Source organism: Hyaena hyaena, unplaced genomic scaffold, assembly GCF_003009895.1.
Source record: "Hyaena hyaena isolate Hyena2069 unplaced genomic scaffold, ASM300989v1 scaffold_364, whole genome shotgun sequence".
Classification (NCBI taxonomy): Eukaryota; Metazoa; Chordata; class Mammalia; order Carnivora; family Hyaenidae; genus Hyaena; species Hyaena hyaena.
The window spans coordinates 662,350-688,992 of NW_024080996.1; the positions used below are offsets into that span (position 1 = coordinate 662,350).

General features: G+C 38.2%; 1 protein-coding gene across 1 annotated transcript in view; it reads right to left on the bottom strand.

Moving 5' to 3' along the window:
• Positions 1-25,821, bottom strand: part of CCDC15 (coiled-coil domain containing 15) — an 87,792-nt gene extending 61,971 nt beyond the window's left edge. The window contains exons 1-10 of the mRNA XM_039250243.1: positions 25,558-25,821; positions 25,030-25,218; positions 19,771-19,920; positions 19,166-19,357; positions 12,222-12,335; positions 6,329-6,982; positions 5,391-5,513; positions 5,022-5,144; positions 3,322-3,396; positions 2,281-2,403 (exon numbers count right to left, since the gene is read on the bottom strand). Of these exons, the coding sequence (XP_039106174.1) occupies positions 2,281-2,403; positions 3,322-3,396; positions 5,022-5,144; positions 5,391-5,513; positions 6,329-6,982; positions 12,222-12,335; positions 19,166-19,357; positions 19,771-19,920; positions 25,030-25,209 (1,734 nt within the window). The 5' untranslated portion in view covers positions 25,210-25,218; positions 25,558-25,821. The remainder of the gene's footprint in view (positions 1-2,280; positions 2,404-3,321; positions 3,397-5,021; positions 5,145-5,390; positions 5,514-6,328; positions 6,983-12,221; positions 12,336-19,165; positions 19,358-19,770; positions 19,921-25,029; positions 25,219-25,557) is intronic.
• Between the last annotated feature and the right edge of the window lie 822 nt (positions 25,822-26,643).

Consider the following 26,643-nt stretch of genomic DNA (forward strand, 5'->3'; position numbering starts at 1 on the left):
GATTCCTCAAATCTGTGTATGAATTGGCATACACCCCCAAACCACCCCTAAGCTGGGCATGCATGGGATGAACCTAAAGGAGTATAATGAAGGCTCTGAGAATCGAACATTCATGATAGTATTCACATGAAGTGAGAAAGAACTTCTAGTATAAACTTAACCAGGTTGACTGCCTGCTAGAACAAAAAAACAAATAACATTCTTCAGAGGATTGCAACAGTAGCCAGAGTCTCACAGTATAATATTCAAAATTGGACCGAGAAAAAAAAATGGCAAAATAGTCCACAATATGGTCCAAAGAGAGACAACTTTTCCGAGATAGCAGGAATAGGTAAGACTGGCAAGAAAGCAAGTGGCTGAGGGAGTTACTGCATGATAGGTTCTATTGTTTTCATGACAAGTCTGAGAGTATGGGGATGCAGTAAGAACTTGAGAAGTACTTAAGGTTTACAATTTTAAGTGTGGCCCATAGGAAGAGGGAGCTGACAAAATGCTAAGCAGCACAAGGGACCCAGCTGTGACTCTAAACCCTAAGTACAAAAATGATCTAAATCTACACTATTGAAATATTTTTTTCCAACAAGACTGTATTATTTGGGGAGCCTAAAAGGACAAAGGGGAGGATTTTCACAGCTTGAATGGCAGAAGGACATGAAGAAGGGCAGCACCTAGGCAGCACCCTCAATCAAATAATCAGGGTTAGGTACCCCTCTTCTGTGCCCTATGCACCTTCTGCCATTAATCATGTTACTTCATAATGATCTGCCTCTGTGTCAGTCTCTCTTCTTCAGACTGTCTGAAACTTGAGTTCTGATTCACAATTGTATCTTTGATATTTAGTGCTTAAACAATGGCTAACACCTAACAAAATGCTAAATAAATGTTTGCTTGATTGACTAATTCATTCAAAACACATTTAGCAAGAGATCATCAGGTAGCAGGTACTGCACTATAAAGGCATACACTCGTAAACAAAACAGGTGTGGTACCTCTCCTCATAAAGCTTACAGACCAGTGGAAAACATGTTAAATAAATAATTATAAATGGTTTTGTGTACTGAGAAGGAAAGAGAATGCAACGACAGAGAAAAACAGAAGAGGGGAGACCTATTTTTGACAAGGTGGTCAGGACAGTCTTTTTTTTAAGGAGGTAACTTTTTTTTTTTACATTTTTATTTATATTTGAGAGCTAGAGTCAGAGCACAAGCAGGGGAGGGGCAGAAAGAGAGGGGGAAACACAGAATCTGAAGCAGGCTCCAGGCTCTGAGCTGTCAGCACAGAGCCCAACACGGGGCTTGAACCCATGAACCGTGAGGTCCTGACCTGAGCCCAAGTCAATCGCTTAACCAACTGCCAGGCACCCCTCAAAGGAGGTAACTTTTAAGCTGAAGCCTCAAGGAAGAGAAGGGACAACCTTTGTGAAGAAGAAAACAAGAAGGCTATTTAGGAAAAAACCATATGCAACAGACCTGCGTAGGAAAGAACCTACTTTAGGTTTTGTGACAATGTAGAATAACACACGACAGCATCCCTAGGCCAGCCTCACAGATCCAAACTAAAAATTACAAAAAGAGCTCAGCCCAAATCCTACTTTCTGTCTTTACGCTCCTTTTCTTCTTGCTCTCTTAAAAGGCCTAAAAGGAAATGCCTCTTTGTCTCTTTTATATATCCTAACAACACTGGGTGTCTGAAGGCTCCATCATTAAAATAACATACAACCACAAGATAGAAATTATCCAGACAGTGGTAAATTCTAGTGGGAATAAACTAGACTTCAGTTAAGCCATGGAAAAATCTTAGTAGGCCAGAATATTGTAACATTTTCTTGAAAAACTATAGATCTTAACTCAGTACGTCAAAGCTTATATATATATATATATATATATAAACCCTAACAAGCTCTAGCCTGAACTCTGAACAGTTTATTTCTTGGTGAGCCCATCTTATGCTCTCCCAACTTCCTGACAGGGCTCTAGGCCGGACCACTGGGTAGAAGACCCTCCCAACCCCTCTCCCTCAGAAGCCACTCACTTCTTCTTCCCCCTCACACCAGAAATAATACCTCTTCCCCACCCCCCCAAAAAAAAGTACATATAAAATATAGCTCTTCCAATAGGCAACGAGTGCCCCTGATGATACCCTAGGTTTCCGTGAGAGAAGTAATGTAATCTTGAGTCAGGATACATTCTACACACTATGGAATAAAATAAGAATCTGCTTTTTGCTCACCCTGAGCACCTGCAGACCAATCCTCTCTAAATTCCATGACTCATACTCTACCTGTCTTCTGCTGGAACCCTCTCTCTGGTGCTTGGGTGGAAGCTGCTGGCGGCCATCCAGAAACAAATCCTCTTGCTGTCTTTCTGCTGTCCCAACGGATGGCTGCTGCCCGAAGTATAAGGTCTAAAAGATACGAAAGCACTCCCAATATGTGAGCAGTGACATAATACTAGTACAAGGACTGCAGGCTGCAGCAACGGCCCTGACGTACTCTATGCAGGTCAGAACAGTCTGACACATTACGGCATAAGAGTACACATTTCACTTGGTGCCGCTATGATGGATCTTAACTATATCCATGATGCAATCATCCATGAGCTTCTTTGTCCACAAAACAAGGATAATAATAGTATCTGTCTCCCGTAGGTTATTGTGAAAATGAGAAATGAGACAATGGACACAAAGTTCTAGGACTATTTTAGTTATGGAAAGTGTTTAATGAACGTAAGCTGTTATTCATAATATTACTGACAATATTATTGATAGCGTGAATAAGAGATAACACCAGCAGCAGCTGTTGTTAGAAGCATAGCTCTGGCAAGCCCAGATCAAACTTTAATTGACTTTCTGGTGTTTACTTTTTATTATACTCTCCTCTACCTGCTCTGTGGCAGCACCTGGATCCTGGATATCATGTAAAACATATTCACAGCACTCCGGAAATAACTCCTTTCTCCATCGCTCATCTGTCATATTATGTAAGGCCTGCCCATAGTTCTGGTGCTAAAAGACAAAGTAAACATTGAACATCAATTGTCTAAGCAGGAGCATCATGCCAGGGCAACAGTAAAAGCCTCAGTGAAGAGGCCTGAAGGAGTTTCAACAGGTCAGAATGGTGTGATATGTCACAGAACAAGAGGACTTTAAAGTTTGGCCCATTATTACTGACCTTCACACTAAATCCCTAAGCAGTTACTATACTGCCCTATTAAATTTGAGGCAAAGCCTATGCAATTTATTTTCTGCTACTTACTCCTCACTCGACTCTGCTCTACTTATCCCCTGAGAGAGACTAGGTCTTAAAAACTGGGTGAAACATACCGATGGCACTCCAGAAGCAATTCCTCTTTCAATCTCCCATTTCTCAAAAGATGCAGGTTGCTCGCGATACTTGTTCTAAAGGAAGAACAAAATATAAAACTGTGTAAGCAGCAATGATTTGTAGATGTCACTGAAAACTCCAAAATCATGATACTAGGGGAGGATAAATAACAGAATTGGTGAGCACGTGTGCTTGCATGTGTTAATACAAAACTCCCAAATATAAATCAAAGTAGGAAAGAAAATAGTATAATGCATCCCAACATATCCATCCCCAACTTCAATAATTAGTAACATATTTTTTGATCTATCTCTTTTCCCACTTTTTTCCTGGACTATTTTAAAGCAAATCCCAAATTATTCTGGTCCTTTTTTTTTTTTTTTTTTTGGCATGGGGTATCCCCTTATTCAACAACCGGAAGCAGATAAGGCAACAAAAGCAGTATTTTTATAATGTTGCTAACATTTTTCCACGGTACAGCCAGAACACAAGCTTGTGTCATTTCCACAAGTACTCCTACTCATTGTCCCCAGTAACTCCACACGCAAACACTAGAGGTGGTAAAGTTCAGGAAGTTCTGAGGTGGCAAACCACTTGTTTTGTCCTTCATCCTAACTGGTTTGTTTGCAGACTGGATGCCTGGTTGTGGTGTACTGCCTCAGCTGGCCAAGAGCAGAAGCCCTTCGGTATTTATAAGACTAAATGCAGAAAGCCAAATAAGCCTCCAGGACATGAGTTTACAAAGAATTATTTACTGTTAACCAATCAATACTACACAAACCCTGTCCCTTGGTTAACCCCAATGACAGGCATGCTTCCTCACCTGGACAGACTTTAGGTCTGGCACATTTCGAAATAACTGAAGACGTCATGCTCTTGGCTTCCCTCCAGTAGCTTTCTCTCTATGTAGCCTACATGCACACTAGCTTGATAAGCTCCAACCCAAACCTGAAGTAATTCTGTCTCTGTTACTCTTTCAGGAAGGAGACAGTCCTCCCACTGTTTTGCTCTACATGTTCTCTAGGAGAGGCTCAGTCCTAGCTTTTAGGCCTAACATACTGATATACTAATAGTACTCCAGAGGCGATTCACCTCTCTCTCTCTCTTTGCTCTCATAAAAGACGGCAGTAGCTTGAGAAATACGCTCTAAAGGAATAAAAGTAGAAAACAAATGGTCTGGCCAGGGCAATGTGCTAATCTAATATTATAGGCTTTGGTGAGAACTCCAGGGAAATAGCACCAGGTGAGAATATTCTGATACATCTGCACTTGAATAAGAATGTAATACTTTAAGCTCAACTCTGTAGACCTGAATTTTTAATCCTAAACCATGAACAGAATAGTCTGACAAACCCCTCATATATTAAGTAATTTGGAATCTGCCACTTTTTCCTGCACTGTTCATGTAGGGACGGTATGTTTATGGTAACACTGTGGGCTTTGGCAGAAGTTGTAGCATAATCTTAGTAAACTTAGTAAATCATAGTAAACTAAAATGGTCTGATTCTACGCTAAGAATGAATGTGATTTATCAACCTTACAAATGACAGAACTGATTTGATTGAATACATTCACTAAACCAGGGTCTTTTGCACCTGATTCTATACTTCACATTACCAATTATTGAGAATATACAAAACCCAGTTACTTTACCCCAGTTACTTTATCTCCTGTTTATTTCCTTTTCATTCGGCTCTACCTGATCTCTGATGAAGGTATAGTCCTGGAGCTGAGGAGGCAGATACTGATAACTTGCCAGAGATGAGCCTTCTCTCCCTTTCTCACTTGACATACCAGAATACAACTCCTTGAAGCGTACTTTCTAAAAGAAAACAAAAACACTAATTATAAATTGTCCAGTGGGAGTAATATGATAGCAATAATTATAGGCTTTATTGAAACCCTTACAGTAATTTTTTTTAACTCAAGATAATGTGATGTATGGAATAAAACAGAAAGCCATGCTTTTTGTCATTTTTGAAGTCTAGCTGAGAACAACCACTGCAAGTTCCAAACTAAACTCTGAACAATTCAGTGCCTGCTGGTCTCTCTCCTTTTTCTGTTCTACCTTGTCCCTGATGGAGGCCTGATCTTGACAGTTGTGTGGAAGGTCCTGATGGATATCCAGGGGAAACGCCTCTCTCCCTCTCTTGTCTATCAAAATTGATGCTGGCTCCTTCAAATTCGCCTCCTAAAAAGAGAACAAACAAGGGGCGCCTGGGTGGCTTAGTCGGTTAAGCATCCGACTTTCGCTTAGGTCATGATCTCGTGGTTCGTGGGTTCGAGCCCTGCATCGGGCTCTGTGCTGACTGCCAGCTCAGAGCCTGGAGCCTATTTCAGAGTCTGTGTCTCCCTCTCTATCTAAAACACACCAAAACACACAATCTCTCTCTCTCTCTCCTAGAAATAAAAAAATATTAAAAGAAAAAAAGAGAACAAACAAAAAATATCAACTGTTCAGTTAAGAAAGACAGGTTAACCAAGAAATACTTCAGGCTGTAGTGAGAATTCTGGAGTTAACTGAGGTCAGAATTTAACTGAACATGTTATGGAATAAAAGAAAACACTATACTCTGTTCCACATAAGTCCAGTTATGACCCTACATAAATTGCTTCCTATTGATTCCTTTCTTCTCATTTTTGTCTAACTGATCTCTGGTAGAAGGCTGGCCTTGGAACTTGAATAGTAAAAGATACTGTTGGACACTTGCAGGCTATGCCTTTTTCCATCTTTCAGCTATCAAAGCAGATAATGAGTGCCAGAAATATTTTTCCTAATTTGAAGATTTAAAAAGAAAAAAAGTAAACTGTCCAGACAGGGGTAATATGCTGCTGCTAATACTTCACCACTTAATGAGAACCCTCGACTTTTGAGAAATTACTGAGAAAACTACTTTTTCCAACTATGATTCTCCAAATCAGCTGCAATTTAGTCCTTCCAAATCCCACTCCAAAATTTAACTAGCTATTTTTTTCTTGTTATAACTCCTTTCTACTCTCTTTTACCTGATCTCTGGGTGGAAAATCTTGTACTCTGGGGAGAACAACCAGGTCTCTGCGTAGAAAATGCTGGTGCTGGTCTCTGGGTAGAAAATCCTGGTCCTGAAATCTGGATTGAATATTCTGGTCTTCAGAGAGAATATTCTGGTCCTGACATCTGGGTAGAATATTCTGGTCTTCGGGTAGAAAATCCTGGTTTTTAGGTAGAAAGTCCTGGTCCTGACATCTGAGTAGAATATTCTGGTCTTTGGGAAGAACACACTGTTCTTCAGGTAGCAAATCTTGGACTTCAGACACAACACTCCCATCTTCTAGTTCAATATTCTGGGCTTCTGGCATAATATCCCGAGTTTCTGCCGTAACAGCCTGGGCATTAGACTCAGTGGCCGGGGCTTCAGGCTCAATAGCCTGGGCTTCAGGCTCAATAGCTTGGCCTTCCACCTCAACAGCCTGGGTACTGAGCCTTGGCTCAGTACTCCTGGCTTCTAGCTCAACACCCTGGACTTCTGTCAAATCACCCTGGGTTTTCAGCAGATCACCTTGGGCTTCTGGAAGATAATCCTGGGCTTCTGGCAGAATATCCTGAAGGCCTTGAAGATCTAACTTCTTTTGCTCTTCCTCTTTCATCACAGCAAGTAATGGATTTTTGAATTGTATTTTCTAAAAGTGAACATAAACATCAAATATAGAATGCCACGTAGTAGCAACACTCTAGGTTTTCCATTAGATTCCTAAAATAATCTCAGGAAGATATAGTGGTCAAACAGATTACTAGAATAAAATGGGAAATCAGGATCTTTGCTCAACTTAACACAATCAAAATCTATAATCCCAAACCAGTACAACAATACTGGCGTCCTAGTCCAAATCACTATTAGTTTAATTTCTATTATACTACCTCCTTTCACTCTGCTTTACCTGAACTCTGCTGAAAGGCTTGTCCCTGTCTTCAGAAAGGAGATCCTGTTGGTCTCCCCCAAACAAATTTTCTCTCCCTTTCTTATCTATCAAAATAGATGAAGATTCCGGGGCACCTGGGTGGCTCAGCTGGTTAAGCATCTGACTTCAGCTCAGGTCATGATCTCATGGTTCGTGAGTTCATGCCCCATGTGGGCACTGTGCCGACAGCTCAGAGCCAGGAACCTGTTTCAGATTCTGTGTCTCCATCTCTCTCTGCCCCTTCCCTGCACGCACCCTGTATCTCTGTCTCTCAAAAAAAACTAAACATTAAAAAAAATTAAAAAAAAATAGATGAAGATTCCTCAGAGTCAGGTTCTTAGAAAACACACAATCAAAAATGAAAAAATAGGGGCACCTGAGTGGCTCAGTCAGTTGAGCATCCGACTTCGGCTCAGGATGAGGTCATGATCTCACGGTTCGTGGGTTAGAGCCCTGCATCAGGCTCTGTGCTTGATAGCTCAGAGAGCCTGGAGCCTGGTTCGGATTCTGTGTCTCCCTCTCTCTCTGCCCCTCCCCTGCTCATGCTCTGGATCACTCTATCTCTCAAAAATAAATAAATATTTTTAAAAAATTTTAAATGAAAAAATAAATACCTATTACAAGTAGAAATAATGTAATTACAATAAAATCCTAGGCTTCAGCACACTTTTAATATAATTTAGAAAGTCAATATAATCAAATATTATAAAAACAGGATGTTACAAAAGAAGCATAAGACTATATACTGAAAACTATGAAACACTGTTGAACAAAATTTAAAAATATCTAAATAAATGGAAAAACATCCAATTTTCATGGATCTCTGAAGATAATATTGAGACATCAATAAACCCTCACGTTTACAGTCAACTGATTTTGAACAAGAGTGCCAAGAAAATTCAATGGAGAAAGAATAGTTTTTCAACAAATGGTACTGAAACAAGTGGATGTTCATATGCAAAAAGAATTAAGTGAAAACACTTCCTGACACCACATATAAAAATTCACTCACATAGATCATAGACCTAAATGTAAGAACTAAAATTATAAAATTCTTAGAACACATAGTAGAAAACATTGATGACTTGAAATTAAGCAATGGTTGGGGCACATGGGTGGCTCAGTCAGTTAAGCATCTGGCTAGGCAAACTTAAAAAAAAGATTAAGCAATGGTTTATTAGATACTAAATCAAAAACACAAGCAACAAAAGAAAAAACAAATTGAACTACACCAAAATTAAAATTTTGTACAAATGATGGCATGAAGAAAGTGAAATGACAATCTACAGAATGAGAGAAAATATTTGTAAATCATGTATCTGATAAGGGACATGTATCCAGAATATATAAAGAACTCTTATAACTCAATAATAAAAAAACAAATAACCCAATTAAAAAATGGGCACCACCACATTTGACTATACATTTTCTCCATAAGAGACGTATAAATGGGACAATAAGCACATGAAAAGATACTCAAGATCTTAAGTCATAAGGAAAACACAAATCAAAAGTACAGTGAGATATCACTTCATACCACTAAGATGGCAATAATCAAAAAGAAGGGCAAAAAGAAGCATTGAGGAGGATGTGGAGAAATTGGAACCCACATACACTGCTGATGGAAAACAGTTTGGCGGTTCCTCAAAATGACAAACACAGAGTTTCCCTATAACCTCCAAATTTCACTACTAAAGAAAGGAATATCCACACAAAAACATGTATACAAGTGTTTGTAGCACAGGTATTCATAAAAGCCAAGAGGTCCATCAACTGCTGAATGGATATACCAAATGTGATAGAGCCATAAAAGGAATATTATTCAACAATAAAAAGGAATGAAGTCCTGATACATTCTACAAAAATAACCTTTGAAAACATTATGCAAAATGAAAGAAACCAGGTCACAAAAGACCATATGTTATATGATTCCATTTAGATGAAATGCCCAGAAATAAGCAAATCTATATAGTGACAGAAAATAGATTAGTAGTTACTTAGGACTGGGGGTAGAGAAAGGGAGGGAACAGGAAGTGACAATTAATGAGAATATGGTTTCTTTTAGGAGTGAAGAAAGTGTTACAAACACTAGATTATGTTGACAATTGCACAAACCCGTGAATACACTAAAAACTACTTGAAATGTATACTTTAAGTGGGTAAACTGTGTGGTATATAAATTATATCTCAATAAAACTGTTAGAAAGAAAAACACTACTGGACAGTAGAATTTTAACCCTTAAGCCCAACTTTAATTAGCTGTGGATGGCTCTAACAAGCCATTATTTTTTCCTCCTACTCTACATTTCCCTCCCTGATTTTCTATAAATTTCTGGTAATGCAAAGTAGTTAAAAGTCCAAAGACCTTGATGAAACTTAAAGGGCAATTGTCCTTTTTCCTATATTCATCTTGAGGGATGATGGTTTCCTACAAAGTGTTTTCTAAAAAAATAAAATAATACAAATATAAATGGTCTACAGAAAGTAATATGCTCACTGGGTTGAGTTTTTGTGAAAGATCTGAAGTAATTTTAGCAGATTATGGTGGTTTAATACAGAATAAAGAAAAACAAGTAGTTCTACTTCAGATTTACTAACAAATCATCACATATCAAACATATGGAGGGAAATAGGCTGGTAGGAGAATATATTAACCTTATAAATGACCATTTGTTCCTATGCCAGCCAGTAACAATTTTAGGAGGCTTATGATTTTATCTTGGTGACCCAACAGTGGGCAAGCAAGTATATCTTCTGACTATATCTCCAAATCTGGAATAACAAAAACAACCAGACAGATTCTAAGGTCAGTAAACAGAAGTCTAACAAGGAAATGAAACCAGAGTTCAACTAGGTTACAGACTGTCCTTTCTGACTGGCAGACTTCCGCTTCACAAAACCAAGGGGGTAGAAAACTATTCAGAATTGAGAGAAAGACCACATACATGATATAAGAAATACGAAAAATTTCACTAATTTCTTACATCATTCTCATTTCTATGGTGATTTGTTTCCAATGTTTTAGCTGAAAAATACACATGTACTCTCTGGAAGCAGCAAGCAGCAAGTCTGAATTCATCATCATCATCATCATCATCATCACGAATTACATTTAATGACATCTCTGACGTATTAAGCTGGTTTATACAAGGATGTTATCTCAGACTTAATCCTTCTCCCTTCTATTGGATAATTATTTCTGTCAGATCTGTAAGTAGTACTTTTTCTGGAAAAGTATCAATTGAAAGGTTTGAACATGTTCCACACAACATAAAATATCAGTCTCTAGGATCTGATAACCAAAGTCACTGTCCAAACATAGCCACTGAGAAGAATTTTGGTACAAAACAAATTCTATCTTGAGAGTCCTAACAAGGCAATGCTATAAAAGGGTAACTATATTGAATGCACCTGGGATGGAATGCCATTTGTGATACACATCATATATTTATACATTTAACTATTATAAATGTCTTATTATCACTGAAGAGGGAAACATAGGTTAGTATTCTACAAATTACAAATATATAAAAGACAAATGTTTTTGATGATTGTGTTGAGACACTTAAGAAAAAATATAAAAATATTATACACAGACACACACATACACACACACTCTAGAAATCAAAACTAAGAAAGAACTAAGAGACAGAGGTGATGAGGTCCACACACACAAAAAAAAGTAAAAAAGATGAGATGGTCCATTTTATTAGATGCTGCCTATCAAAACTTGACAAAATTAAGCAAACACAGGAAAATACATGAGTTTGTTTTTAGCATCCAAATTTGTGAACACTGAAATAAACAGGCACAGAACAACGTCATTTTACAAGTGTAGCCTTAAATATCCTTTTAAGTCTAACTCTTCATTTACATTCCAAATATTCACTCTAATCTCGTATTTTGAATCAAAAGAATTTATCTTTAAATAAGAACAGTGTTGATTTTATTCCTAATTAGAAAGTAAAATATATACTTTATGGAAAACTTTTTAAATAGGGAAAACCAAGAGAAGAAAATAAAAGTCACCTGGAATAACACTAACCAGAAATAATCAGTATTAACCTCTTGGTCCATTCATTTTTAGGCTTTTGTCTCCGCACAAAGTATTCTCTCCCCATCTCTTTATCTTTACTTTTTTATAACACTGACTGTTTGAAATTATATTCTACATTTATTTGCTTGTTTATGATTTGCTTCCCTGCTAGCACAGATGCTCCTGAAGGGATCTTTGTCTACTTTTTTTCCGCTCTAAGTCCTACTTCTAGAACAATGCCTGGTAACTACAGACATTCCATAAACATTGGCTGAATCATTTTTTTTTTTTAATTTACAATATACATATATAATTTTGTAACCTACTTTTTACACTTAATTTTGTATCACAGACACTTCTGTCTTTGGATATTCTCTGAAAGTATGATTTTTTTTTTAGAATGGCTATATATGACTACACCATAATTTTTTAACCATTCCCTACCATTGGCTATTTCAGGTTATTTCCAGTTATTTTTACAGTTCTGAATAATGTTGAGATATAAATAAATCTTTACATGTACTTCTTTTTTTTTTTTTTTTTTACAAATAGTTTATTGTCAAATTAGTTTCTACATAACACTCAGTGCTCATCCCCAAAGTGCCCTCCTCCATGCCCATCCCCCCCTCCCCCCCACACCCATCAGTCCTCAGTTTTTGTCAGCATTCAAGAGTCTCTCATGGTTTGCCTCTCTCCCTTTCCCCCACCATTTCCGCCCTTCTTCTCCCCCTTGTTCCTCCGTCAAGTTCCTCCTAATCCTCCTATACGTGCAAACATATGATATTTGTCCTTCTCTGCCTGACTTATTTAGCTCAGCATAACACCCTCAAGGTCCATCCATGTTGCTACACATGGCCAGATTTCATTGTTTCTCATTGCCATTTACATGTACTTCTTAAAACAATTTATTAGAAATTAATTTACCTCTTGGGGGGGAAAGGTTTTTCTTCTACAATCTGGAAACACTGATGCATTTTTTTTATTCACAGTCTTAAATGATGCCAGTCGGTGACGGGCCTGTTTCATGGTTTGGCTAAGCTGCCAGGAAAAGGGAAAAAAGAGCAAACAAAAACAGGCTAAAGTTTTAATACCAAATTCACTAAGTGTTCCAACAGGAAAACAGGCCCCTATTATTAAAAAATGCCAGACCTAAGACAAGAGGATTATCTGCAAAGGAGACTGTGGTCTGCTGATAGTATTTTTACAACATGACTTTCATTATTCTAAGATACTGTATTTCATAACTTGATTTAAGTGCTGTTATTCAAATCATTTTTCAACAACATACGCTTTGTATTAAGAATGTACACAAAAATATCAGAACCTAAAAGTTCTAATAAACTTAGAAAGTATCAGCAGATACATTCCTTACCTTCAATCCATCTTCTCAATAAGGAGTTATTTCTTAAAATAGTCCTTGCACGCCCAATCACTTTTACCACTCCTTGCTAAAGGACTCCATTCCTAGTCCCTCTAAAATCTTTTTTTCCTATTTACAAGAATCCCTTTTTCGTCCCTAGCATTTGAAACCTATAGCTATTCAAAGTCTTTTCTCAAACCCCCCTTCTTCCAGGAAGCCTTTTTAACTTAACTCAGAACACAAACTCTAACATCTCAACAGAACCCATTTGTTGCAAGTACTGTAAGTAACAGCTGATAATGAGTATTAATATTAAATACATTGAGTTTGTGTTCATTCCTTACATCTATCTGGTCATTTCAGTAAGCACCTATTTTATTTTTCAGAAAAGCATAACCTATTTTATTTTTCACAAATCTGCACAGAATGTTCCCTTAAGGAAAATACAGAAATGAACAAAGTACCATTTTCTAGGCTGAGCACTATATCATGTGGAAGAAAAGCATATCCTTATACTACTCAGCAAAATGAAGGCAAAACTAGGACCAGTTAACCCATCCAATAAAAGTTAATGATATCAATTCTCCCTTGAAGGCAAATCATAACCATGATTTACAGATAAAAATAACAAACACTTTGGTTTTTACTAATGGTGAGCTAGGGATAAAAGCACTCTCACTACTAGTGCAGTTTCCTTACAGCGCATCACCTATGTTTTGTCCTTGCTTCTAAAGATCTACACCTCTAGCCAGAGAAATCAGCTTGAAACATTACTCTTTATTCTACTAAAAGGAGGACTTCATTTTTAAAAAATTACTTTTAATGTTTATTTATTTTTGAGAGAGAGAGCGAGCGAGCGCACAAGCCAGGGAGGGGCAGAGAGAGAGGGAAACACAGAATCAGAAGCAGGTTCCAGGCTCTGGGCCATTAACACAGAGCCCAATGTGGGGCTCAAACTCATGAACCATGAGATCATGACCTGAGGCGAAGTCAGATGCTTAACCGACTAAGCCACCCAGGCGCCCCTAAGATAGGAGGACTTTAGTTAGCAGAGTGGCTACAGGGGTCAAGATAGAGGTAATCATACTGTAAAAAGAGATATATGTACAGTTAAGGTTATAAAAAATACAGAGCCACAAAGGTGCCTGCTTTTACTCTTTGCCTACTAGATGTTATTGCCTTGCACAATGTGACCAAGGATTCAAAATAGCCATTGTAACTGATTTAAAATAAGGATACCTAATCTCATCTCCCAACAAGCCCAAACCTCTATTAGAGTCACAGATTGATTTTAGTCCCTTAAGCAGAATATTTCAACTGGCCCAGCAGTTGGAATATATACACTGACTTTCCATTTCTCTGTCATTACCATAACCCTTCATCAAACCTCAACCCGAAGGCCCTTTCAAGGTCCAGCTATGAGGACTGTAACAGGCTAATGGACACTTAAAGACACCAGGTCCTAATCCCTGAAACCTGTAAATGTTACTTTATAAGAAAAAAGGGCCTTTGCAGATATTATTAAATTAAGGGTCTTCAGGTGAGGAGATAATCCTGGACTATCCATATGGGCCCTAAATGCCATCCCAACTGTCCTCGTGAGAGAGATGGTAGAGGAAGATATGGCACACAGAAGAGAAGGTGATGTAAAGACAAGCAGGGATCGGTATGATGTGACCACAAGCAAAGCAGTGACAGCAGACACCAAAAACCAGAGGAGTCAAGGAACAAATTTTCTCCCAGAATCTGTGGAAGAGGCCCTGCTGATACCTTCATTTTGGCTCAGTGAAACTGATTTTAGACTTCTGGACTCAAGAACTTTGAGAAAATTAATTATTCATTTCAAGCCGCTAAGTTTGAGGTAATTTGTTACAGCAGCCACAAGAAACAAATACAAAGACCAAAGACAATATTCATAAGCATTAAACAAAAATATAGAAAATAGGGGGGTGTTACAAATCAAATTATTAAGTGGGCCTCCCAGGCTATAGGCTCACGAATAACCTAGATCTTGCACAAAAAGGCAGGCTAAGATAATGAAGATTCCTTATCTTACATAACGAACTAGGAAGTATGAGAAATCAGACACAGGAACTGAACCTAAAAGGCCCGACACGGAGAAAAGAGGCTAACTGAGCCATAAGTGTGCCCAAGTTTCAGAGCTGTGATGATGAGAACACCAGTTAGAAGAAAATGGAGCAAACAGGAAAGAAACATATGTGAAGAGAAAGGGAACACTCCCACTTTGCCTGGAATTGTCCAGGTTTAGCACTGAAGGTCTTATGTCCTCGGGCAACAAGGAAGGTGGGTCCCCCTACGAGAACCGAACCAATCAAGTTGTTAATTAAATACTAATGTGAAGATCAAAGTATTCTGTTGTGCTCACTGGAGCTACCTCAGATCCAGAAAAATTGTCTGGCCACACAATCCTAAGGGAGCTTAGATTTGTGTGAGTTTCTGATTCTGTAATTATTATCCCATGCATGTTCTTGAAATAAAATGAAGTCTTGCAGCCAAAGAGCCTAACTGAAACAATAGTTTTCCAGTGATAGATTAAGAAAACTTATCAGGTTATTTCACATTGCTTAAATCTTTCTTAATTATGAAAAGTAATTGGCATTACCAGGGTTGAAAAGGCTGGAAAGAATAAAAATAAAAAACAAGATAATAAAAAATCCAGTGAGAAAAAAAAGCTAAGATATCCCATGCTAGGAAATAGTGGTAAACTTAATAGTGTATAATTAAAACATTATTACATGGTTTGAATGAAACAATGATCAGCTGTTCTTCGATTCCCAACCAAAATGAAACTCAATCCCTATAGATAAATATCAGTCTTAACAAAAGAAGGGGGCTAAGCTAGTTCTATTTTATGGGAACACTTGAAATTTCTTCCAGTTTTATGGTTACAGTGGCTAACCTTAGGTACCCAATCTTATCTATTTTAGAATAAATAGGTAACACAAAGTATTATAAGTGAAGGCTAGGGTGGGGGGTCCAGAATAAGAGAGGTCCTAGCAAAATCACATGTTGGGGTACAGTGCCATGTTCAGTTTTGAAGGTCAAATTAGGAAAGAGCATTGAAAAACTAATTAGCGTTCAGAAGAAATCAACCAAGATTATAATGACTGAAAGCATTAAGAATATAAAAATCAAAAGAGAAAAATGGTGGGCGCCTGGGAGGCTCAGTGATTAAGCATCCAACTCTTTTTTTTTTTTTAATGTTTTATTTATTTCTAGGAGAGAGAGAGACAGCATGAGCAGGGGAGGGTCAGAGAGAGAGGGAGTGACAGACTCTGAAATAGGCTCCAGGCTCTGAGCTGGCAGTCAGCACAGAGCCCGACGCGGAGCTCGAACCCACGAACCGCGAGATCATGACCTGAGCGAAAGTCAGACGCTTAACCGACTAAGCCACCCGGGCGCCCCTAAGCATCCAACTCTTGATTTTGGCTCAGGTCACAATCTGACAGTTATGAGATCAAGCCCTGTATTGGGCTCCGTGCTGGTCACAGATCCCACTTAAGATTCTCTCTCTCCCTCTCTCTCTGCCCCTCCCCCATGTGCAAACACATGCACTCTCTCTCTCTCCCAAAAATAGAAAAAATGAGAGAGAAATGATAGCTATAATCAAATACCTGAAGTGTCTTAGAGATGACCATGGTATTTTATTTTCTATTACTTGAGAGTGCAAAACTAGGCCCAATAGGTAAAAATTATAGGAAAATTTTGACTCAGTATATTGATAAAATACTTCTAATAATTTCAAGATTTCTAAAAATGAAATAGTCTCAAGAGTGGTCAGTTGTTCAACAGTGGCAGGGTTCTAGCAGAAACTAGAGACAATATAAAAAGAATTTCTTAGAGAAAGAAAGGTTAGACTAGGTAATGTCTTTTCTTTCCTAACATTTAATTAAAAATGTAAATAAATTCAGGGGCTCTTGGGTGGCTCAGTTGGTTGGGGATCAGACTCTTGATTACAGCTCAGGTCATGATCTTACAGTTCATGAGTTCAAGTCTGTGCTAGTAGCACAAGAGCCTGGTTGGTATTCTCTAGATCTTTCCTCTCTGCCTCTCTATCAACAACAACAACAACTAAAAGATAAACTTTAAAAAAGATTTTTAAAAATGTAAGTAAATTCAAACATATTGGAAATGTCAAAATATATAGTAAACTGAAGCTATAATGAACCTCACATACATACCAACCAGTTTTACCACTACATTCCTGGCCAATCTTAATTTATCAATAATGCCCTATTTCACCTCACCTTTACATTACTTGGAAGTATACCCCAAATTCAAATCATTTTATCCTTAAGTATTTCAATATGTCAGATGAACTTTTAAAACTCTCCAGCTCCAGGATTCTATGTTTCTATCACTCTGTGACACAAGAAAATTGAAAAGTCCACCAACATCCAGAAAGTGAATTACATTCACCATTTACTCAACTACTTCTAGATAAATCAAGGGAGTTAGTGCTTGAACGCCTCACTGTCTAGTTCGTAGTGACATCTAGTGGATAAAAACTGCAACAAAGGACCAACTAGGTGGCTCAGTTGGTTAAGTGTCAGACTCTCACTTTCTGCTCAGATCATAATCTCACATCCTGAGTTCAAGCCCTGTGCTGGGCTCTCTGCTGAGCCTGCTTAGGATTTTCTGTCTCTTTCTCTCTTTGCCTCTCCCATGCACATGTAAGTCTCTCTCTCTCTCAAAAATAACATGTTTTTTAAAAAATTGTTTTAAATCTGCAACAAATAGAAAGCATCAATTGCCATGGTGCTGTTTGAGTGAAAGCTTATAGGCTTAAAATAGTTTAGGTCACTGAACATTCTTCAGTAGTTCATCTTTTAAGAAAAAAACAAGGTACAAAGTTTTTTCTTAATTTTGTAACATTTCAGGCTTTTCATAACCCGATCTCCTCCTACCTAACCTCATTTTCTGTCATCCTCCTCTATAAACTATCAATCAGAAAGGTTCCATCACTTATTCCCAAATATACCAAGCTCATTGTATATTTTGTACTCTTAACTGTTCCTCCTATCTCAAAATTCTCTTCAATTCACCAATTCAATTCACCTTACCAATTCAAGATATACAGCTCAATTCCACCTCTTCCAGGAAATATTTCCTTTGAAAAAATTTTTGAAATTCCACAGTGCAACTTTATCACCAAAGACAGCATATATCTCTATATTGTTATCCAATAGATAATCTATCAGCTTTGCATTTCTATTTGGAAATGTAAACCCATGAAGGGTCCTATTTTGCATTCCATTTGTATAATGTTTAACAAACACAACACACTGAAATATCTGTGAACTGATGTGTTCTATTTATGTACTATACAGATGAAGTAAAATCCTCCCTACAGTGGCATTACAGCCAGGAGCACCATGAAGGCAACAACTGTGTCTCCTTACATCAATGCCCTACCCCTAATACTTTATAAAGTGCCTGACTCAATAAACGTTTGCTCAAGAGATTGTTCATAACCTTAAAAAGGAAAACAAAAATCATTTTTAAAATGATTACTACAAACCAAGCAATGGCAAGAAAAAGCCATAGTTTAGACAAAGAAAAAAAATTTTTAAGTATTTCAATATAGTATATGCTTATAAAGCTTTCCCTATTTATACTAACTATACAATCCCTTCATATTTATGACCAAGCACGTTAGCAGTTATGAAACTTTTATTTTCGCATAATCATCATTTTCTATGCTTTTGCTCTCCTCTCACTATCCCTAGAAATACATTTTCAATGAGAGCAGAGTTGAAGAATATGGTATCAACTGGACAGTGAAGAATATGGTAGCACCTGGACAAAAAGCTCAGGTACACTAAGGAGAGTTGAGTGTGTGATCTCACATGATTTCAGAACGGAGGAATCTACTCATGTGGTTAATTTTTAAATAACAGATATGTAAAATCAATTACTTAGGATATGTTATTCAAAAAAAATTCTATGTCAAGAGTTTACCATATTATTACTCAACCTATAGATCTATTTGTTATGATTATCAGACTAAAGGATAGAAAAGAGGAAAAAGAGACAAAAATAATGAATGAAATGCCCCATATACGTACTGTACTTTTTTGCAAAAGAGGTTAGGAATCAGTTCTGTCCATATTCCACAAACAATAATTTACCCATAACACAATTCCAGTATAATTGGGAAAAAAATCTATGTTCTTTAACTTAAAGCTCTCTCATAAGTTTTTAACTCTAACACTCTGGCACCTTCCTTTAGATGGTCCTAAATTGTCTTACCGAAAATAAATAAGTTTAAAATATGTATAAAAAATAAACATCATTCCGCCATTCCCCACTTTACAAAGGTAAAAAGAATGAATGAATGAATGAATAAATAAATAAATAAATAAATAAATAAATAAAAGGTAATTAAAAGTGAATTTGAGTGTGATACCTCCTAATCTCTATTTCATATTCTAGATACGTTGTGTGTCTAAAGAAAATCATAGGCATAAAAAGAGTATGTACTTACAGCCTGGGCTTGTTGTTGAAATAATTCATTCTGATTCTCTCTATCTTCTAGTCCGTCCCCAAGCATCTGGGAAGGAGGTAACCTAGCACTTCCAATAGCAGCATTCAAGTTCTTTGGAAAAACACTTGTTCTTTTAGGAGTTAAATGTGCTGGATCTGAGGATTGCATGGCTATAGAGCCTTCTTTTTCTGCCTACACAAAGGAAGAAAGATTGAGATTCTTCTAGTGAGATTCCGCTCCAGGCCAAAACAATCAAATAATGCCTATAAGCATCCCAAAAGACTTTAAGTCAGGGTCAAGGGCAGAAAGGTGAAAGCTTTAGCAAACAAAGAAACTAACATTTCCCAGGCACCCATAATGTGCTAATAATTCTGTCTAATTCTCCTAACAACACTGTGAGACAAGTACCATAGCCTCATTTTATAAAGAAACTACAGTACAGAGAAGTTAAGTAATAAGCCCAAGGTGACAGAGCTAGTAAGCATCAAAGCCAAAATTCAAACCCAAATCCAAAATTCTGACATTGTTTTTGATTATTTGGTGAAAGCAAAAAAAATGAGCCAGAACAACATAAGAATAAAATACAGCTTTTCTTTTGAACTCACTGCTACATAAGATCTCTGAAGCTGTTGCTTTCTTCTCAGCCTCATTTGTTGATTTACTCGGTGTTTGACTTGTCTCTGAAAATGCTTCAGAGCTTCTTGTTTTTTTCTTAGCTGTTCCTTTAGTTCTTCTTCAATTATATGTGCTGAAGTCTTGAAAGATAAAAGAAAATAAACTTAAATGTCAGCAGTTTTGCCCGTTAGGACTGTTTTAAGCACAAAGCAGTCAAGATACAATCCTGACAAAATAATTCAGTTCTATAATCCGAAATCTCCAGTATAGTAAGGAAATCACAGGAGTTCAGAGCTGATAATCTAGATATAGCTGATGAGTACCAAGAACTCAAACCAAATCATAAACTAAAAATTGGAATTTGTGTACTCAAGTCAAATCTTAATTTTCACTAAATTGAAAAACTAAACTAACTAAAAGTTATAGCTTTTAGTTATAACTAAAGTTGCCTTCACTAATTCTTAATGAACCAATTCAAGCCTGTCTTATGTTACACATTTTCTAAAATGAATAAGACAGTCCAGATACACCAAATTGCTCACCACTCACCAAATATGTCCTATTATAAAATGCCTTCACACTCAGATTTATGCTCTATTTTTAACCTTCCTGTCATCTCCATCTAGTAAAGGTCTACTCATTCTTTAAGACCATCTAATAACCACCTACCTTCCATAATCAGTTCTTCCTCTGAGCTCTCCTATGCTGTAGTACCTCTCTGTCTTATTAACATTGAGTGTAATACTCCTCAAGTCCCCCATTAGATTAGGTACACTATGAGGGCAGGAAATGTATTTAATTCTCCTTTGTTTCCCCCTCAGTATATAACACAGGGCCTTGAATATAAAGGTGCTCAATATTTGTGTAATGCCCAAATCTAAAATATATTCTAAACAATCTAGAACATTTTATCCCATTTGAGTCCCTAATCAGTACTGACTTCCTCTGAAAGCTTTGAATAACAACCACAGGCATAATTAAAAGCAGTTACTGTTTTTTTTGAGAGAGAGAGAGAGCACAAGCAAGGAAAAGGGGCAGAGCGAGAGAGAGAATCTTAAGTAGGCTCCATGCTCAGCACAGAACTCAACTTGGGGCTTGATCCCATGACTCTGGGATCATGACCTGAACCGAAACCAAGAGTCAGATGCTCAACCGATGAGCCACCCAGGTGCCCCAAGCAGTTACTATTATTAAAGATTTATTACAAGACAAGCACTTTAACCACATCATAACACTGAATCCCTAAAACTACCTCCAAGAGAAGGTATTCTTATCCTTCCTATTAAAGATGAGGAAACTGGGGCTCAGAAAGATTCATCTTTAAGTAGCCCAAGATCCTACATCAGGCAAGTATCAGAGCTACAAGTTTCTCTGACTCCAATACTTATACCCTCTACTGTTAACTGCTTTTCTCTTGATTACGTCTCTTTCATAAGAAACCTTCAAATAAATAAGATCATACTCCTCTCCAGCCCTTCTTCTAACACAGTGATTCCAAATTCTAATTCAGAAGGGTGCCTCAAATATTTCATAAGGCAGTCATTAACTCTCAAAAGCAAAAGAATTTAAATTCCAATTAAAATTAAATTTTCCAAGAAGTCTATCCCATATTCTACATGAATATATACCATAGGAATAGAGTGTATAAAACAAATATCAAAGAACAATTGGGTAAAATAATTCCAAAGGAGAGATATCTGTAGTAAAGCCTGAACCGAAATTAACTCAAGCCCCAGAAAATTAAAGCCATCCTTCCTCTTTTACTTCCATTGTCTGTCTGCCCCTCTTTTACCCCCATGCTGAGATTATCAAACATCTTACTATGTGTATGACTGATTTCAAATTGTGAATCTTAACTGTAAACCAAAGGTAAGAGTGTAGCATATTATAGAAACATATTTTGCTTAGTAAACACCACTTTATAGGGCAACCAGAACCCAAGAACATTGTCTCATGTTTTGGGACATTAAGAGATTCCCAAAGTCAAATAAATTTGAGAAATACTGGGTTAAGCAAAAGGAAATATTGTTTCCATTGTACAACTAACTCCTCATATTGTTTCAATTGTACAACTAAATCCTCATAGACGTTTTATAACCTAAGGACTATCCAAGGGGACAATATAGAAAGAAGTGTTTCTCACAACAACCAAAGAACATTTCTGGATAATTCACATATGATGAAACTTATGTTTAGTATTCACAGTAGTCTCCAAAGATGATCTCCCCTTCTCCCCCCAGTGAATCAAGCCTCCCAGTTTCTATGCTCTTGTGTAATAATCTCCCATACTGACTGTAGTCTGGCTCTGTATATCCAACAGAATGAGGCAGAAGCATTGGCTCCATGACTTCTCAAGCAAAGTCTCAAAGCAACTTCCACCTATGGCTTTTGGAGTGCTCTTGGACTTCCTAGGGGAAATGAGCCACCATGTAAGACTTCTACCCTGAGACCACCATGCTGAAAGGAAGCCCAAACTAGCCAACTAGAGAAACCATGTGGAAAGAGAACGCGTCCAAGCAATCCCCCAGCCATTCTGGTCATCCTGGACCAAGTGCCAGACATGTGAGTAAGAAAGTCATCCTGGACATTACAGCCCAGTAGAGGCCAGGTGAAGAGGAAACAAGAAATCCAACCAATAGCCAGAATCCAGTATAGTCCTCCCAGACATCTCCAGCTCTTTCAGCTGTCCCCACTGAAGCTTCATTGTGTTGTAGACAAGCCATCCTCACCGTTCCCTGCTCTAAATCCTGACACACAGTATAATTTGCTTTATGCCACTAAGATCTGGGGCAGTTTGTTATACAACAACAGATAATCACGTAAATCATAAAATAATGTGACAGCCACATATGCTGATAGAATAGCAGTGTCCTTTGATGCTAATTTAATTAATGGAAAGGGAGGTTGAAGCTTATGGTATTCTTAGGAATCTTAAGAGCTCCTTGAAATTTCGGGGACAAAAATGATTAGGAGTTTCCCTTTTGAATAAGCATGATATTGGTCTACCATACTTTAGAAGTAACTATTCAGCATTTATTCTGAGCTGACAGAAGCTGAATCTGTTGATAAGGGTGGATTCCCCAGACTGTTACCAATGCCATTACCATTACAAATGCTAAATTGGTAAAAAGTCCTATGAGATGCTTGATCAAATTGCCATTGACTGGTACTAATCAAAATTCTTTAAGTGAGGCAAAGGAAACATATATTTTCCAAGACTAATATTTTGAGTTAATGTTTGGGAACATGAGACTCAATTCTTTTTAACATATAGAAAGAAAACTGTGGTGATTTTTTGGCATTTTGACGCTACGTTACAAAGATGTCATAATTTGAGCAATGAAAATGAGGGGTCAATAACTTAAATACCAGAATACCTTTGTACCAAACTTTACTAATTCTTCTGGGATGTTTCTTACATTTATCCCTTTTCATTCCTACTTTAACCACCCTTTTTTAAGGCTTTCTCTCTCTATTCCTTATCATTAAACAAGTCTTGGTGCCATACTTCATGGCTAAATTGTTACAATTCTATCCTAATTTTTCCCCACAGGAGCCAATCTATCTCTCACCTCGGAAAATTTTTGAAGCAATTAATCTAATCAGAACAGTGTTTTATCATCACATTTGTCTGTAAATATTAAACAATGAACGAAGTCAATCCCTTATCCAAAATTTCCTGTGGTTCCCCACAGTTCCTATTTTCCACAATCCTATCTACCACCATCCCGCTACTAAACTTTCCTCTCCAATCAATCTAATCTACCCTTAGAATCCTGAATACACCTTGCTCACTTCCTACTCCACATTCTCCTTAACTGGAGAATCCTCCTCCTTCTTTGGTTATCTAAATACTTTTTTTTATATATTTTTTTACATTTATTTATTTTTTGAGAGGCAGAGAGAGACAGAGCATGAGTGGGGAAAGGGCAGAGAGAGGGAGACACAGAATTTGAAGCAGGCTCCAGGCTCTGAGCTGTCAGCACAGAGCCCGACCTGGGGCTCGAACCCACAACCGTGAGATCATGACCTGAGCTGAAGTCGGCCGCTCAACCAACTGAGTCACCCAGGTGCCCCTCTAAATTCCTCATTAAACTTGACTGTATCACATCAGCCCAAAGTCCTATCTTCCTGAAGTATCACAGTCATAGCACTGAATCATATACTACTTAGACACTTAAAATCCTTTCTGGAAATAGGCAGAAGAGGAATAAATAAATACATATGTACATAGGTATAAAAAACAAAATGAATATATGACATTGCTTTGTTATTTAAGACTTTAAACATGTCTCGTTTCTTCTCTGAGAACAAGGACTACTCCTGTTTTTCATCTCATGTTCAGCATTTTGTCGATACTCAGAAGACCTTCACACAATTTGTGCATTCCATAAATATTTGCCAAGTGCCTATATTTATCAGGCACTAAGACAAAGTTGGGGATGGTAAAAAATGAGATTTTTTTCCTTGTGTTCTGGAAACTCACACTCCATCAGGAAAAGGAGATATGCAAGCAGCTTCCTATAAATATAATGTGGTAAATGTCACAAGAAAATTCCAACAAATAGTTAAGGGGCACAGTTTGGTGAAAGACTATCAAAAATCTTACAAAATTGTCCTGTGTTAATTGGTACATACGAGAGTTATTATGTAAACAGGCACACATGTAAACTTTGCAAAAGTTTCCCTTCATCTGAAATGCTCTTCTATGATTTATACTTAGACAGCATTTCCATTTTTTAAGGACTAACATAGGCTACATTTCCACATTCATTCATTCCACAAATACTTCCTCAAGCCATACTATAGGACAGGTCAGGAATGAACAAAATATAAAGGTCCTTGTCTCCATGGACATTATATCTGAATCTTACAGACTCTATCACACACTTATCAATCATTTCAACTAATGAACTTGAAATTCAAGCAATCAATTGATGTTACTTTAAGTGTGGCAATTGTCATCTCTACTAGTTGCAGGGTGTCCAGACGATACAGACAGTGCTCATGTCTGGTGCACAGCAAGCAATCAAGAGTCTGTGAAATAAAGTTTAGGCAAGTACGTGTTTGTTCTGCAATCCTAAGGCAAGAACTATTTAGAATGGAATAGAAAGGACATCCCCGAGACAGTTCATCTTTATCTAAGCACCAGGGATTTAGAGAAGGCTAATATGAAGAAATAAAGAAACAAATGAACAAACACAAACAGGGGAGGAACCCCACCATATCGGCATCAAGCTGACACTCACATATGCTGGGACCTCCGAACTATTTGGCAAGGCAGGCTCCACCCAGGCCCCAACTGGCACTATAGCCTGGTTCCTCTCAGCCAGCACTGCCAAGACGTCCTTGCTCTTCAGAGGGTTTAAAGCCAGGGGCAACCTTGTGGCATTTCGAGGCTTCTTGAGGGGGGCCATCCTTCCTGGCATCTGTGACCCCTGTTTTAGGAGAAAGGAGAAGCTTAAAATCTTCAAGCGACTGCGTTAAAAGCTCAACCTCCTAATCCATGAGCGACAGGCTCCTAAAAAGGCGAGAAGCCTGGGAGGAGGCAGTAAGTAGCCTGCCAGGCAGTCAAAGAACAAGAATTCTGGAGAAGGAAATGGGAAGAAAGGAAAAGGATAGGTTTAAAGACTGCCTTCTGCAAGGGACGGGGATGAAAGGGGAGAGAAAAGGGATCTACTGAAAGAAGACTGTGCCCACTGGTGGCACCGCGATGAAAGGGAGGAACGACCGTAGCAGCCAGAGAGGAAGGCGGCTGGTAGGGTCCGGGTGGGAACCTGGGTCTGAGGCAGAGTCCAAATAACTGCTCTCCGGTTATGGGGGGAAGTGCTGAACGCCGGGGAGTCCCGAGCCAGATAAAAGCCTGTTTCTGAGGCCTCGGGGATCCCAGTCCTGCTGAAATAGCACCGAACAACTACCGGTACACAGGTCGCCACACATTCAAACTACTCGGGCTTCCAAGGTAACCACCTCTAGCAAACCGTCACTTTCGGTAGGGCTGGCGGGCCGCGCCAAGCCCGGCCCCGCCCTTCGGTGGCCATGTATCGGCCCCTTCCGGTTTTGTGGTCCCTCCCCGGAGATGGGAAAGCGTGAGGGGCGGGACTTCGAGCTCCGCAGGAACGTCACTTCCGCTTCGTGTCTGGATTCGGGGGGCGGGGCTTCAGAAGATGCAAGGAACAGGGCGGGAACGAGTTGAGTTCGCGGGGCTGCTGAATAATGCGAGAGTCAAGGTGTGTCCGGCCCCTGGTGCAGAGATGAAGACCAGCCCAAAACTTGCGGGAAAAGGTTACGTTGAACTGAAAAGCGCTGACTCGGAGGGCCAGGGCTCCGAATAGAGGGAAACGGGAAAAGGATGGGAAAAACTGGGTCTTGTAGGGCTTCCTCAAGGAACAAACTAAACTAACAGTAAATCACACCCATCCTGTGCACACATCATTACATTTATAAAACTATTTAGTACATATCCTTATATTTGAACAGCGAGGCCTCATGAATGGTCATCCTCTCTGCTCCAAGCAATACTATAATTGTGGGACGCTTCATCATGTGAAGTATCCATTCATTCTTTCATTTAACATATTGAAGGCTTTTTATATACCAGTACTGTTCTGGGCACTAGAAATATACAGCAGTGAACAAAATAAATATCCCTTGTTCATGAAATTTGTAATATGATGAGAAGTAACCAGATAAAAACATAAGTAAGTAAATGTGCCTAATGCTGATGAATACTGTCGAATAAGAGAAGAGAAAGAAGATAAACAATGAGTTGGGAGGGGAAATGACATTTTAGAGAGGCTGACTAGAGAAGGTTTCACTGAGGTACTTTTGATCAAAGTCGCCAATGCAAACTTCCTTTAGAT